The sequence below is a fragment of the Telmatherina bonti genome (assembly GCF_933228915.1).
Source record: "Telmatherina bonti genome assembly, chromosome: 17".
NCBI classification, from domain to species: domain Eukaryota; kingdom Metazoa; phylum Chordata; class Actinopteri; order Atheriniformes; family Telmatherinidae; genus Telmatherina; species Telmatherina bonti.
Genome location: NC_136615.1, coordinates 31,164,521 through 31,178,957, shown reverse-complemented (window position 1 = coordinate 31,178,957; position 14,437 = coordinate 31,164,521). Strand labels below are relative to the sequence as shown.

The 14,437-nt window shown below is 37.6% G+C and overlaps 2 protein-coding genes across 2 annotated transcripts; one reads left to right on the top strand and one right to left on the bottom strand.

The window, feature by feature from the left end:
• Positions 1-4,256: 4,256 nt before the first annotated feature.
• LOC306768162 (E3 ubiquitin-protein ligase NEURL3-like) lies at positions 4,257-7,170 on the bottom strand (the record flags this gene model as incomplete). Its single annotated transcript, XM_079256394.1, has 4 exons — positions 4,257-4,336; positions 4,558-4,668; positions 4,767-5,251; positions 7,154-7,170. The coding sequence occupies 4 exons, from the start codon at positions 7,168-7,170 to the stop codon at positions 4,257-4,259; spliced, it is 693 nt and encodes a 230-aa protein (XP_079112520.1).
• A 5,483-nt stretch (positions 7,171-12,653) lies between these two features.
• On the top strand, positions 12,654-13,856 carry brcc3 (BRCA1/BRCA2-containing complex, subunit 3). Its single transcript, XM_079256667.1, has one exon. It carries the CDS (start codon positions 12,711-12,713, stop codon positions 13,491-13,493), a length of 783 nt encoding a protein of 260 aa, XP_079112793.1. The 5' UTR covers positions 12,654-12,710; the 3' UTR covers positions 13,494-13,856.
• The last annotated feature ends 581 nt before the right edge of the window (positions 13,857-14,437 follow it).

Sequence of the window (14,437 nt, the reverse complement as noted above, 5' to 3'; positions counted from 1 at the left end):
AGCTTTATGTGCACGGCCAAAACTCACAAGAGCCATTTCATTACTAAATATTTATTAGCTTGTGAAACTTTGACATGGAGACATTTAGACGTTTTCTATAAAACATCTCATCTTAGCCCACTAATAAATCATGATGATTTGTCCAATAGTACCTGAGAAGAGATGTCACTTTAAAATATTAGAAAACAAATTGAAAAATGTAGTTTTTAAAATCAAATCAAATTTATAAAGCACTTTTCAAATATTGAAAACATACAACAATGTGCTTTACACATTTAAAAACACCACAGCACACACACACACACATGCATACAGGTACATGTACACAACCCATAAAAACTTATAAAAGCTGTGAAAGAGGGAAGAAATGTGTGTCAGAATACAGAAGACCCCAAATCAGGAAACACCATCTCAAGGGGTCTCCTGCAGGCCAGAACACTGACTGTCAGATGGACGAAGAACATGGAGGAAGAAGAAGAAAAAATAATTTTATGCAGAAATTAAGATCTTTAAATATTTATTTTGGTCAATTAAAAAAGAAATCTAAACTTGGCCACAACAGCTCCACCATGACTGCAGAGCATGTTTCTCATACCAAGGTTTGATCGTCTTACCGGGGCTAACATGGAAATTAGGCGAAGGGTGGTGGTGAAACACCGACATTACACACACGCTTGACAACATCCAGTCCTGAAGTGAAACCAAACATTTGCAATATAGCAGACAAATCTTTGATGAACAGTAAGTCTGGACGAGATAAATGGATAAAAATGTACATATAAAACTTATTTTGCTGATTGAAAATCTAAATCTGTTTATATTACAGATGTATAGTTGTCAGCTGTGTGTTTGCAGTCAGCAGCTAAATCTGACATTTGGGGGCTGAACCTTTACAACTGTGAAGTGTCCATGCAGAAAACCATAAAATCGTCACACATCAACATTTTTTCTTTTTTTTTTTCCACAAATCATTTAAAGAACTCACGTCTTACTAAAAATACACAACATTTAATCATTTGTTCGATTTAAAAGCCTGTTTGAGTATTTGAATTACTGCTTCATTCAGTAGAAAAATAACAAAAACTGAATTATTCTTTAAATAAATGAATGAGTCAAGCAGCAACAAAGTTTATTTGATTTTATTTGTATCTTATGTGACATCAGAACTTCACTCCTCAGAATCCCAACATGTACATGCACAAAAAACTGCCATAAACTCATCATTCATCAACATTTTGACACTCTTCAACCAGCTCCCACTCTGCTTAAAATACCAAACATTCGACTATTTCTACAAATGTAACCCTTTCAATGCCAGTTTAAATATTTAAAATATTAATTATCCCTTAAAAATAAAAAACATAAAATGTTTTCTAGAAAATAAATATTACAGGAATGTAGCTTTAGCGTGATTACATTCTTGGATATATCAAAGACCATAAACAGATTAGACCCAATGTCAGGATAAAAATAAATAAATAAATAAATAATAATAATAATAATAATAATAATAATAATAATAGTAATTACAAAAAAGAGGTAGATAAAAAAGAGGTAGATTATGTTTGACTGAGAACAAGGAACAAAGTTAATCCAACTGCTCCTTGTTCAGTTTAACTCCAGTTCACATGCAAGTGTGGAGGAAACCACCTGACCTTTGGTCAATCAGTCGTTTATAAAATAAAAGTTTATGACTTTATGAAGTTGTAAAATCGATTCGATTTGACCAGAACACTGGTTTTGTACATCACTTGTTGCAAACACTTTAATACCCAGACTGGTTAGTAAACCTTTGTATTACAGAGCCATCAGAGAAGATGCAATGGATTATAAAGTGGAGCAAACACCACCATAGTAGGCTTCACAACCTGCACCTGTTATTTGGAGCCATGTGAAGGAGTGACACAATACCTGCAATGACACAAAACTGCTCACAAGTCTGCACTTTTCTGCATCCAGGTCATTTCACCGTACAGCTAGTGTCACAGCTTGGACCTCCCAATTCTGGTTTAGATGTACTGTCCAAGTCTGTTATGCTGGTTAAAAGTTTCCACACACTCTTTTTGCAGCAACGTGATTTCTTAGATTAATGGGGCCTTGTGCCCCCCACAGAAACTGAGCATGTGCACAGAAAAGAAACATGCATTCACTGATTGTGCAGTGTACCTGTGATGCCAAAGGCATAATTACCAACCAAGTGGCAAAATATCTTGGGTCAGTGCATGATTGACTGATTTTTTTTTCTTTCTTGTTTTTGTTTTTCTAAAAACAGTCTTCTGCTCTCCAAATTGCGAGCTGACGACTTTTTAGATGGCTAGCCTGTTGGTGGGTCAGTTTATGAAATCCTTACAAAAAGTAAATAAAGCATATATTAGAAATGGACTGTGTCATATTGATTCATGTTTTCTTTTAGTTTAAGGTGACCTTCCACCCTCCATAAACACCTGTTTTATTTGCAAATGTTTCATCATATGTCAGTATTTCTTTTGTTCACATTCGAAGGTCTTTATACTGTCTTTTTATTTCATCCCCTGTTCGAAGAGTTTTTTTTACTTTTTTTTTTTTTAAAAAACAAAAACATTTTCTTCAATAAATCGTTTATTAGTGTGGCAATCAGATATTTTTACTGTAGGTCATATAAGTGGACATCTGCCAAAACATAAGTGTGAAATTCTTCAATATATTTTATAATCAGGAGCTGTGTAGCTTTTTTATGCTTGGGCCCAACTTTTCCACTATAAAAACATTAACACTTTACTGGTTTAACTGATCTCACTTGTTTGATTTGTATTCAGATGTTTGTATATCAGATGTATGTAAAAGTTTAAGTACAATAAGCCGCCCAATAGGCTGATAATTCATGGGGAAAAAAAATCAATCTACAAGAACACATTTAAAAGCCCAAGTTTGGCTTATAAGCACAATAAACAAAAACTGAATATTATATTTTACTACAGCAAAAATAGTTGAACTTAAAAAAAAAAAAAACTGATGGAAAAAAAATGTAAATTTGATGAGTAAAATCGTGCTTATTAAATATATCCAAAATAATAAAAAGATTCAATTAGATTAATAATTTATAGTTTATTTAGATATTTACATACAAAACATTAAACAATTTATTAAACTGTTTTAAGAATTACCAGACAGATTGCAGATTACAGATGTTTTCTGCATCTGTTTTTGTTAAAAATCCCACCGTCTTTCCGCCTGTTTGGTTTCTAGATGCTGCTTTACTGTTGAAGCTTCAGATGGCTAGCGTTAGCTTACGTAAGCTAGCGTTAGCAAACGTAAGCTAGCGTTAGCTTACGTAAGCTAGCGTTAGAAAGCACACATCTCAGCTCTGCCTTTTTACAAAAGCAGACTTTATTAGTTGGACTGTAATATTTTGGCCTTCAAGGAGGGTTTGGGCCCATTCATGTCTTCATTTTTTTCATTTTAACTACTTCTTCATAACTTTTGGTACAGGCTAACAGCTAGCTGAGTGTCCTGCTCATTGGAGTATGTTGAGCACTGCAGAATGTTGTACAAACAGCGGGAAGCTGCATTGCAACTGAAACTCTTCAGAACAGGAGCAATACTAGCCTAGTTGATAAGTTATGCTGTCCTGACAGCTTATGGGTGTAAAACTGGAAGTTTTTTGTGGCACTCCAGGTGGCACTTGAGGCCTAAGAATTGGTTGTGGCCTCGCTGTTTAGCATCACTGTTTTATACAACATCTTATTAGGACAAATATATGTTCCACAGGGTGAAATTTAACTGTAAATAAAGAAATAAAAAAGAGCTGTGGGTCGTGACCGAAAGAACAAGATCTCGTATACAGGCGGCTGAAATGAGTTTCCTCCGCAGGGTGACTGGGCTCTCCCTTAGAGATAGGGTGAGGGGCTCGGTCATCCGGGAGGGGCTCAGAGTAGAGCCGCTGCTCCTCCGCATCGAGAGGAACCAGTTGAGGTGGCTCGGGCATCTGGTCAGGAAGCCTCCTGGACTTCCCTGGTGAGGTGTTCCAGGCACGTCCCTCTGGGAGGAGACCCCGGGGAAGACCAAGGACACGCTGGAGGGATTATATCGCTCGGCTGGCCTGGGAACGCCTCGGGATCCCCCCAGCAGAGTTGGCAAATGTGGCTGGGGAGAGGGAAGTCTGGGCTTCCCTGCTTAGGCTGCTGCCCCCGCGACCCGACCCCAGATAAGCGGCACGAAGATGAAGATGAAGATGAAGATCAAGAAATAAAAAAGATCAGTTTGTTTGACTTCAGCCTTCAAAAGTTCTCCTCAGTACACTGGAGGGGAACTGATCTCCTGCCAACACAGAGGGCATCTGCCAAACTCCTGCAAAACTCTGGAACAGCATGTGTTACACAAACACCGATGACCACATGGCAAGTTGATTCTGGCTTCTGTTGTCATGCACAACACACAGGTTAGATCTGTAATGAAAGAGAAGAATCACAGTTACAACACTAAGACTGTCAGAAATCATCCAGCAGATTGCAGCCTCCTTTTTGTCTGACAATAATCAGCTGAAACCAGGTCACGTTGGCAGGTGTGGACTCTTCTCACCAGGTGTTGTTTCCATGCTGAGGAAGGACCAGCTGTCGTCACCAGTTGTGGGAAGAGGCTCTGGTGCAGGACAGGATCTTCTGATCCAAAGCATCTCTGTTTTCTCTGAACCTGCAGCAGTCGTTTTAATAGCCAAACTGTTATAGCACATGTGGAATGCTATGCTAGCCAAGAGCAAGAAATTTGAGTTTGAGTCAAGCAAAACATACCTAAGAGGCATACGTCACATGTCTGCCCATAGATATCCATCATGGCCCAAAGTGGTTGGCTGAGGTCCACTCCTGACAGTAGCCTGATTTTTTTTATGTTGTTTGCACAGTGTACATTTCCACTTGCAGAAAGCCAGAACTCCAGCTCTGAACCTGCATAACAGAAGTACTCGGGCAAAGGAGCAGCCCAGTGGCCGGGGCTGCTGGTGAGGTTGGGAATAGCATAGCTGGGCAGAGGTAGCGATCTGGCTGAGGGTGACATGTTGGTGAAGCCCACGCGCATGGCTCCCTGCCATCCAGACAAATCTTTCCCTAGACTCAGACGAATCCGCTCTTGGATCTTTACTGGGCGGCTGGTAAACACCAGACCATCTTTGAATGTTTTCTTGTCCCTTTGAGCACGTCGGCCCTGTTGGCTCAAGTGGATTCTGGCTCCCACAGCCTGGGAATGGAAGGTCAGAGGACCGAGGCAGAGCAGGTTGCAGCTGCAGTGAAGCAAGGAGTTGTGTTGAAAGAGAAGCGAAGCATGTCTTCGCAAAGTACATTTCTACAAGTCAGATACAGCAGCTTAACAAAACACATTCAGAAATGTAAATTCTGGGGGAATTCGGGGGGAATCGGTGGAGGAGAGTTGTGTGTGATGACTATGCTATAATTCACAAAGCAGCTTGAGGAAGAAGAATGCGGTCCTGAACCGTTTCAGCCAGAACTGTTTCAGTCTGAGTCGTTTCAGTCTGAACTGCTCTTTGTCGCCGGATGAGGATCAGCAGGTAAAGAGTAAAGTCTAGTGTTACTTTTACACCCCTTACAAACATAGATCTGTCCCACTGGTGTCATATTTTCTCGAAAGCTCAAAGGTCTGAAAGTCATAACTTAGTAAACGTTAGATAAGTTCACATCCATACATCTGTGTCGATGGATGTGGTTTCTATGCCTGCATGGCAAGGACCTCCCTTTTTTCATCTTGAAGGAGCGTGTTGTAGAGGAGCACCAAGTTTACCTCTCTGTAACACGGAAAACAAAATCTAGTTTTACCCCGTAGGAATGTCATGTTTAACCCACAAAATCTTGATTTTTAAAGCAATTTAAAAACTTCAACAACAGTATAAGTGGTTTTCATCACAGTTAAGTAAAACTATGTTGGTTTCAGCTCAAAAAACACATTAAGGGGTGGAGCACCCCTTGAAATCATTTTTCTCGTATTAATCAAAAACTGTATTATTTATTCTTTATATTTTAACTATTTCCAAAAGAACAAACTTCAACACACTGAGATCCTATAGGGTAGCTACTTATTTACTCTGTATTTCTGTTTTATACTCTCACACACAAAACAAACGCACAACACAAATATGTATACATACATACACATATAAGACATTTGGGACAGTTTTTCGAACATTTATAATGGACATAGCTGGGAAGATGTTACCTGTAGGTTAGGTTACCTCTATTTAGAGAGATTGAAACATTTCAGATGTTTTGTATTTGACTGAAATCAGACAGAGAACCTATAAATGTCAAACTATCATGCCGCTATTTAAGGCAACATTTTAACCAACATAAGAAATTCCCCCAATCAACCAGGAATAAATGTCTCACCAGAGTTTTTGCTGTTGTCGTCTGTCATCTTGAAGGGAGTCTGCTTTTTTTTTTTTTATTATCCTGAGAGAAGTTGTGCTCAGCATGTTTTATCTAACTGTTGTGATGCAGGAAGAGTCTTGTCTTCTGGTTTGATTAACTTTCATTTTCACCCGCCAGCAGCTGGTGGGATTTGTCGCCCCCTTCAGGACATCATGAGTAATGCAGCAACAGAAAATCGTGACAAAGACCATCATTTCTAGAAACATTCTTGATTGGTGTTTGCGACAACTTAATATGTTCTTTTTGTTTATTTTATGTTTGGCAAATTACTTTTAAAAAAAGATTAACCAAAAATAAAGAACTAGCAACAATTTTCAAGTCTGAAACGGAGCAATCCCCCCTTCTAGTCCAAACTTGCTAATGAACATTTTCAGAGGTAAGATTAACTTATTTATTGCCTCTTTATTTATTTGCACTGAAATCAAAACTGCTCCAAATCTGTAAATGACACAACATATTTAATAATCCATTGGTATCAGCTGTGTTCTATTATATTGTAATAGCTGTAGTTTTATTGTTCTTATTTGCCTTTTGTGACCTGCTGTTCTGTGCATGCGGGGTTATGTTCGTGTGAGACTCGCATTGTGATGGGTAAACTCTGGGGAGCGGAAGGGGAAATTGTGAAGTTTTGGGGTGAGGCCGCGCGAGTTAGATCAGCGTGAGTTTTGGCTGAAGCAGCAGCTCTTGTTCCTAAAGCTGTTAATAAATCAACCCAAAGAGATCCGAGTCGGCTGAATACTTACCTGTGAGCTCGAGGCATTGCAATATTTTTACTTTTACTTGTTTCTGATCATAACGCAGCAACTTTGCTGACAAACTCTGTCATTTCCTTTCGTCCAGGAATGTCCCCGGTCCTCAAGGGCCAACCCTCCAAGTTTTCCATGTATCCCTGATCCAACACACCTGACTCAAATGAATCTGTCATAGTGCAGAACATCACAGGCTGCTGGATCCATTTGAGGGCTAGCCAGGTGTGTTGGAACAGGGATACATGGAAAACCGGCTGGAAATCCGCCCTTAAGGACTGACTTCTGACACCCCAGAGCTCTGCTTTAGACTCCTATAAACACATTAAATTTAAAAGAAAACAAATGAAGGAAACACACAGCACTGATTTATAACTTTTAAGTCTTTTAATTTTGTACCTTGAATGTGTTGCTGTAAAGGAAAACACAGTATCAGTTATTATGCTGCCATATAATGACATGATCTGAACCAAATTCTGTTGTTGGGCTCAAAGCGCGTTTTTCCTGTTTTCAGGTAAGCATTACCAGTCTTTTTCCTAGAGGTGGGAAAATCAAATCAAAAATCGAAAATCTGGATTTTTTGCTTCACAATTTTAAAATTGATATTTTGTAAAAAAAAAAAAAAAAAAAAAAAAAATCTATTTTCTTTTCAAATAAATAAAAAATATCCATTATAATTTTTTTTTGTCATTTTTATTGTTTTTATGGATAATTTTTCTTGTCTTCCTGGGCTTTATAGCAGCTGAATGATGGTCTAGATACAGTGTTGTTTTTTCCTCTTTGAAATTAAGAAAAAATTTTTATACATTTATTTTGTTTTGAATGTACAAAAATCAGCAATATCGAAGAATTGTGAGAATCGCCATTTTAATCGAATCAGCACCCAAAAAATCGAAATTGAATAGGGACAAAAGCACAATGTCACAGAAAAAAACGAATTTCTTATTAAAACTTACTGTAAATGTTTTTCCTTACCTTCAGAAAGAAAAAAAAAGCCATTTTAAAAGTAATAAACTGTTTATTTTTTCAAAAATGTACTTATTTTTTAAAGGTTTCACTTGTCATTTACGTTTTTTCAGTTGGCATTTCTCACATTATTAAAATTTTGTAGATTGGTTTCTGAATTAATTTTATGCATTACATACAACCACGTCCCTTTAGAAACCTTATAAACCTCTATTTTTAAAATGTAGTACATCTTATGAGTATTAGCATTTTTTAAGTCATAAAAGTTATTTTAATTTAATTATTCATGGTGTTTACAATAAGTATTCCAATACGAATGAAATAATTTACATCTTGTCATTGTAATGGTCAGTGTTTTTAAATTATTTTCCTTTGCGTACTGGGATTTTTTTTACAGCGTATGGTGCATACCTGGACTTTTACCGACTTTCTTCAGCAATCAGTATACCCTCCTATGACTTCACCACATATTACAACTTATATTTGTTGATTTGGATAAAACAAAAATAAAAAGTCGCCTCAAAAGAAATGTATTAAGACCGGTTTAGACCGGTAGCACACAATGTCGCGTCGCACGTCACGTTGTTCACTCGCTTCTGTGTTTATATTGAGGTGGACGTGCTTTGAATGACAGGAAAGGTGGAGAAAAAAAAATTATGGCGGCTATAATGTTACAAACTGGAGCAGAGTTGAGTGTTGACAGTAGTACTACTAACAGTCATTTACTACAGTAGTACTACTAACAGTCATTTACTACAGTAGTACTACTAACAGTCATTTACTACAGTAGTACTACTAACAGTCATTTACTACAGTAGTACTACTAACAGTCATTTACTACAGTAGTACTACTAACAGTCATTTACTACAGTAGTACTACCTAACAGTCATTTACTACAGTAGTACTACTAACAGTCATTTACTACAGTAGTACTACTAACAGTCATTTACTACAGTAGTACTACTAACAGTCATTTACTACAGTAGTACTACTAACAGTCATTTACTACAGTAGTACTACTAACAGTCATTTACTACAGTAGTACTACTAACAGTCATTTACTACAGTAGTACTACTAACAGTCATTTACTACAGTAGTACTACTAACAGTCATTTACTACAGTAGTACTACTAACAGTCATTTACTACAGTAGTACTACTAACAGTCATTTACTACAGTAGTACTACCTAACAGTCATTTACTACAGTAGTACTACTAACAGTCATTTACTACAGTAGTACTACTAACAGTCATTTACTACAGTAGTACTACCTAACAGTCATTTACTACAGTAGTACTACTAACAGTCATTTACTACAGTAGTACTACTTACAGTCATTTACTACAGTAGTACTACCGAACAGTCATGTACTACAGTAGTACTACCTAACAGTCATTTACTACAGTAGTACTACTAACAGTCATTTACTACAGTAGTACTACTAACAGTCATTTACTACAGTAGTACTACTAACAGTCATTTACTACAGTAGTACTACCTAACAGTCATTTACTACAGTAGTACTACTAACAGTCATTTACTACAGTAGTACTACTAACAGTCATTTACTACAGTAGTACTACTTACAGTCATTTACTACAGTAGTACTACCGAACAGTCATGTACTACAGTAGTACTACTAACAGTCATTTACTACAGTAGTACTACCTAACAGTCATTTACTACAGTAGTACTACCTAACAGTCATTTACTACAGTAGTACTACTAACAGTCATTTACTACAGTAGTACTACTAACAGTCATTTACTACAGTAGTACTACTAACAGTCATTTACTACAGTAGTACTACTAACAGTCATTTACTACAGTAGTACTACCTAACAGTCATTTACTACAGTAGTACTACCTAACAGTCATTTACTACAGTAGTACTACTAACAGTCATTTACTACAGTAGTACTACTAACAGTCATTTACTACAGTAGTACTACTAACAGTCATTTACTACAGTAGTACTACCTAACAGTCATGTACTACAGTAGTACTACCTAACAGTCATTTACTACAGTAGTACTACTAACAGTCATTTACTACAGTAGTACTACTAACAGTCATTTACTACAGTAGTACTACTAACAGGCATTTACTACAGTAGTACTACTAACAGTCATTTACTACAGTAGTACTACTAACAGTCATTTACTACAGTAGTACTACCTAACAGTCATTTACTACAGTAGTAATACCTAACAGTCATTTAATACAGTAGTACTACTAACAGTCATTTACTACAGTAGTACTACTAACAGTCATTTACTACAGTAGTACTACTAACAGTCATTTACTACAGTAGTACTACTAACAGTTATTTACTACAGTAGTACTACTAACAGTCATTTACTACAGTAGTACTACCTAACAGTCATTTACTACAGTAGTACTACTAACAGTCATTTACTACAGTAGTACTACCTAACAGTCATGTACTACAGTAGTACTACTAACAGTCATTTACTACAGTAGTAATACCTAACAGTCATTTAATACAGTAGTACTACTAACAGTCATTTACTACAGTAGTACTACTAACAGTCATTTACTACAGTAGTACTACTAACAGTCATTTACTACAGTAGTACTACCTAACAGTCATTTACTACAGTAGTACTACTAACAGTTATTTACTACAGTAGTACTACTAACAGTCATTTACTACAGTAGTACTACCTAACAGTCATTTACTACAGTAGTACTACTAACAGTCATTTACTACAGTAGTACTACTAACAGTCATTTACTACAGTAGTACTACTTAACAGTCATTTACTACAGTAGTACTACTAACAGTCATTTACTACAGTAGTACTACCTAACAGTCATTTACTACAGTAGTACTACTAACAGTCATTTACTACAGTAGTACTACTAACAGTCATTTACTACAGTAGTACTACCTAACAGTCATTTACTACAGTAGTACTACTAACAGTCATTTACTACAGTAGTACTACTAACAGTCATTTACTACAGTAGTACTACCTAACAGTCATTTACTACAGTAGTACTACTTAACAGTCATTTACTACAGTAGTACTACTAACAGTCATTTACTACAGTAGTACTACTTACAGTCATTTACTACAGTAGTACTACTAACAGTCATTTACTACAGTAGTACTACCTAACAGTCATTTACTACAGTAGTACTACCTAACAGTCATTTACTACAGTAGTACTACTAACAGTCATTTACTACAGTAGTACTACCTAACAGTCATGTACTACAGTAGTACTACTAACAGTCATTTACTACAGTAGTAATACCTAACAGTCATTTAATACAGTAGTACTACTAACAGTCATTTACTACAGTAGTACTACCTAACAGTCATTTACTACAGTAGTACTACTAACAGTCATTTACTACAGTAGTACTACTAACAGTCATTTACTACAGTAGTACTACTAACAGTCATTTACTACAGTAGTACTACTAACAGTCATTTACTACAGTAGTACTACTAACAGTCATTTACTACAGTAGTACTACCTAACAGTCATTTACTACAGTAGTACTACTTAACAGTCATTTACTACAGTAGTACTACTAACAGTCATTTACTACAGTAGTACTACCTAACAGTCATTTACTACAGTAGTACTACTAACAGTCATTTACTACAGTAGTACTACTAACAGTCATTTACTACAGTAGTACTACTTAACATTTACTACACCAGACAATGAAGGTCAGATGCTGCAGACTAAGTGTACGGCTGGTCAGTAGTTTGAGTTTTTGAAGATTATTTCTAGATTTAAAATGAGATAATATTACTAAGTGTTATGGACCAGGCCTGATGCTGTAAAAAACATATTTCACAGAGCAAAAGTGTAATAGTAATACACTGTTAAATTAGTCTGGTAATAAGCTAAATAAGTCTAAATGTACTTTTTTTTTTTTTTTTAACCCTTTCATGCATAGTGGCCATGAAGTGGGCACCTATTTACAAGCTTTTTACTTGCATATTCATGAAAGAAGAGGGTATTTTTGTAAATAAACCACTTCAGTAGTTTTTTTTTTTTGTTTGTTTGTTTTTTTACAAAAATGTGAAACATGTTGCTTTTTATTTATTCATGCATGAAAGGGTTAATGAACTTTAAGTTTATGTTTTTACTTTTCAGTGTTATTTTTTAATGCCCATGCAATGAGGCTTGAAGTTCATAAAAGTGTCTCCATGGCACTTTGAATTCGGTAAATGTGGATTTGATTTAGAACTTGCTGTGTTTGTTTTTTGTCATTTCTGTGCTAAAAAACTATTAATCTACAGATACATTTATAGATTTACATGTAAGTATCACCCATGTTTTTGTCCCATATTTGCATGACAAACTGACAGCAAGTCATTAAGGGAGCACCAGCACTTATTTTGTTCCACTTAAAACACTGGTAATGGTAATATAACAGGATAAAAGAAAGCTTCGCTCTGAACTACTTGTAACGCGGAACCAAAGAGCGGCTGCGCCAACGCGGAACTTTTGTGTGTCGGACTTCAGAATGCGGAAGTGAAGCTCCGGGTTGTTGTTTTCCTCCTTGTTTCTCGCTTTAGTTTCTCTATCTAATAAAATGGCAGTAAGCGCAGTTCACCTGGAGTCGGACGCCTTTCTGGTGTGCATGAACCACGCGCTGAGCACAGAGAAGGAGGAAGTGATGGGTTTGTGCATCGGACAGGTGGAGCCCACGCGCATCGTCCACATCCACTCGGTCATCATCCTCCGCCGCTCGGACAAGAGGAAGGACCGGGTGGAGATTTCCCCGGAGCAGCTCTCTGCAGCCTCCACGGAGGCGGAGCGACTGGCCGACATCACCGGGAAGCCGATGCGGGTGGTCGGCTGGTACCACTCCCACCCGCACATCACCGTGTGGCCCTCCCACGTGGACGTGCGCACGCAGGCCATGTACCAGATGCTGGACCAGTGTTTCGTGGGGCTCATCTTCTCCTGCTTCATCGAGGACAAGAACACCAAGACGGGCCGCGTGCTCTACACCTGCTTCCAGTCCGTCCAGGGCCAGAAGGGCTCCGAGTACGAGCGCGTAGAGATCCCGATCCACGTCGCCCCACGCGCAGCCATCGGGAAGGTGTGCCTGGAGTCCGCCGTGGAGCTGCCGCGGATCCTGTGTCAGGAGGAGCAGGACACGTACCGGAAAATCCACAGCCTGGCGCACCTAGACCCCGTCACGAAGATCCACAACGGCTCGGTGTTCACCAAGAACCTGTGCAGCCAGATGTCCGCGGTGAGCGGGCCGCTGCTGCAGTGGCTGGAGGACCGCCTGGAGCAGAACCAGCGGAGCATGGTGGAGCTCCAGCAGGAGAAGGAGAAGCTGCTGCAGGAGCTGGCTGCTCTGTGAGCAGCAGGACAGCTGCTTTGTTCCCTGGATCATATGTTTCTACTCTCCCTGCAGGACTGGTGGCGGACTTTCTGCTTTACTACATATAAAAAGCCTCCCGTGGGCGTCAAAACATCACTCTTTATAGACCTATATTCAGAAGATTTATTTTATTTAAATGGTTTATTTGCCAGAATAATTTGGCAAAGATGTTCAGAAAGGTTTCTGTGAGATTTATAATAAATAATCTGTTTATTGTGTTGCTGTTGAATCTGACTCTTGCAATGGGAAGTTTGGTTCTGTTCAGAGAATTGACTCAACTTGTTTGTGTTTAGTTCCACAGTGGACCTTTAAAGAATACAAATATTTTTATTGAATCTATAAATGAACCATTAAACACATTACCAGACTGAGCACACTGAATAAGTCTAATATTATTATACCAAAGTCTGAATATTATGACAGATTCACAAATTTCTCCACTTTTTCCTGACACCTGTAATTGAAGTCTATACTGGAGAAACAGGCTGAATATCCAGAGGAATCCCACAGTATGTAAGTTTATGTGTCTGCCACATATCCAAAATGTCTCAGGGACATACAGGAAGATCTGATCTGTAACGAATCCTAGTACAGGATATTCTGAAACAAATCCTGTGGGATATCCTCTGTACATTCATTTTCTACCTTCTGGTGACCCTTGTTGACAAAAATGTCCACACACAGAAATTGCTAGAAAATCATAATGCAATTTTCTTTTTTCCTTTTTCTTATTTTCTATAAAATAAATATCCTGGTGTGGCTTTGTTGTCTTGGATAAATCCAAAATAAACCAATAGATCAAAATATTAGCACCAAATTGTTTTTTATATAGTATTTTTATGTAGTATAAAATACTCCCTCTTGTGACTTTCATAGATAAACTTTCATTAATACTACATACTTTAATCTGCTTTTACAGTTTA

What these genes read in the sequence shown, in the direction of transcription:
- brcc3 (XM_079256667.1), top strand. Translation starts at nt 12,711, where the DNA reads ATGGCAGTAAGCGCAGTTCACCTGGAGTCGGACGCCTTTCTGGTGTGC.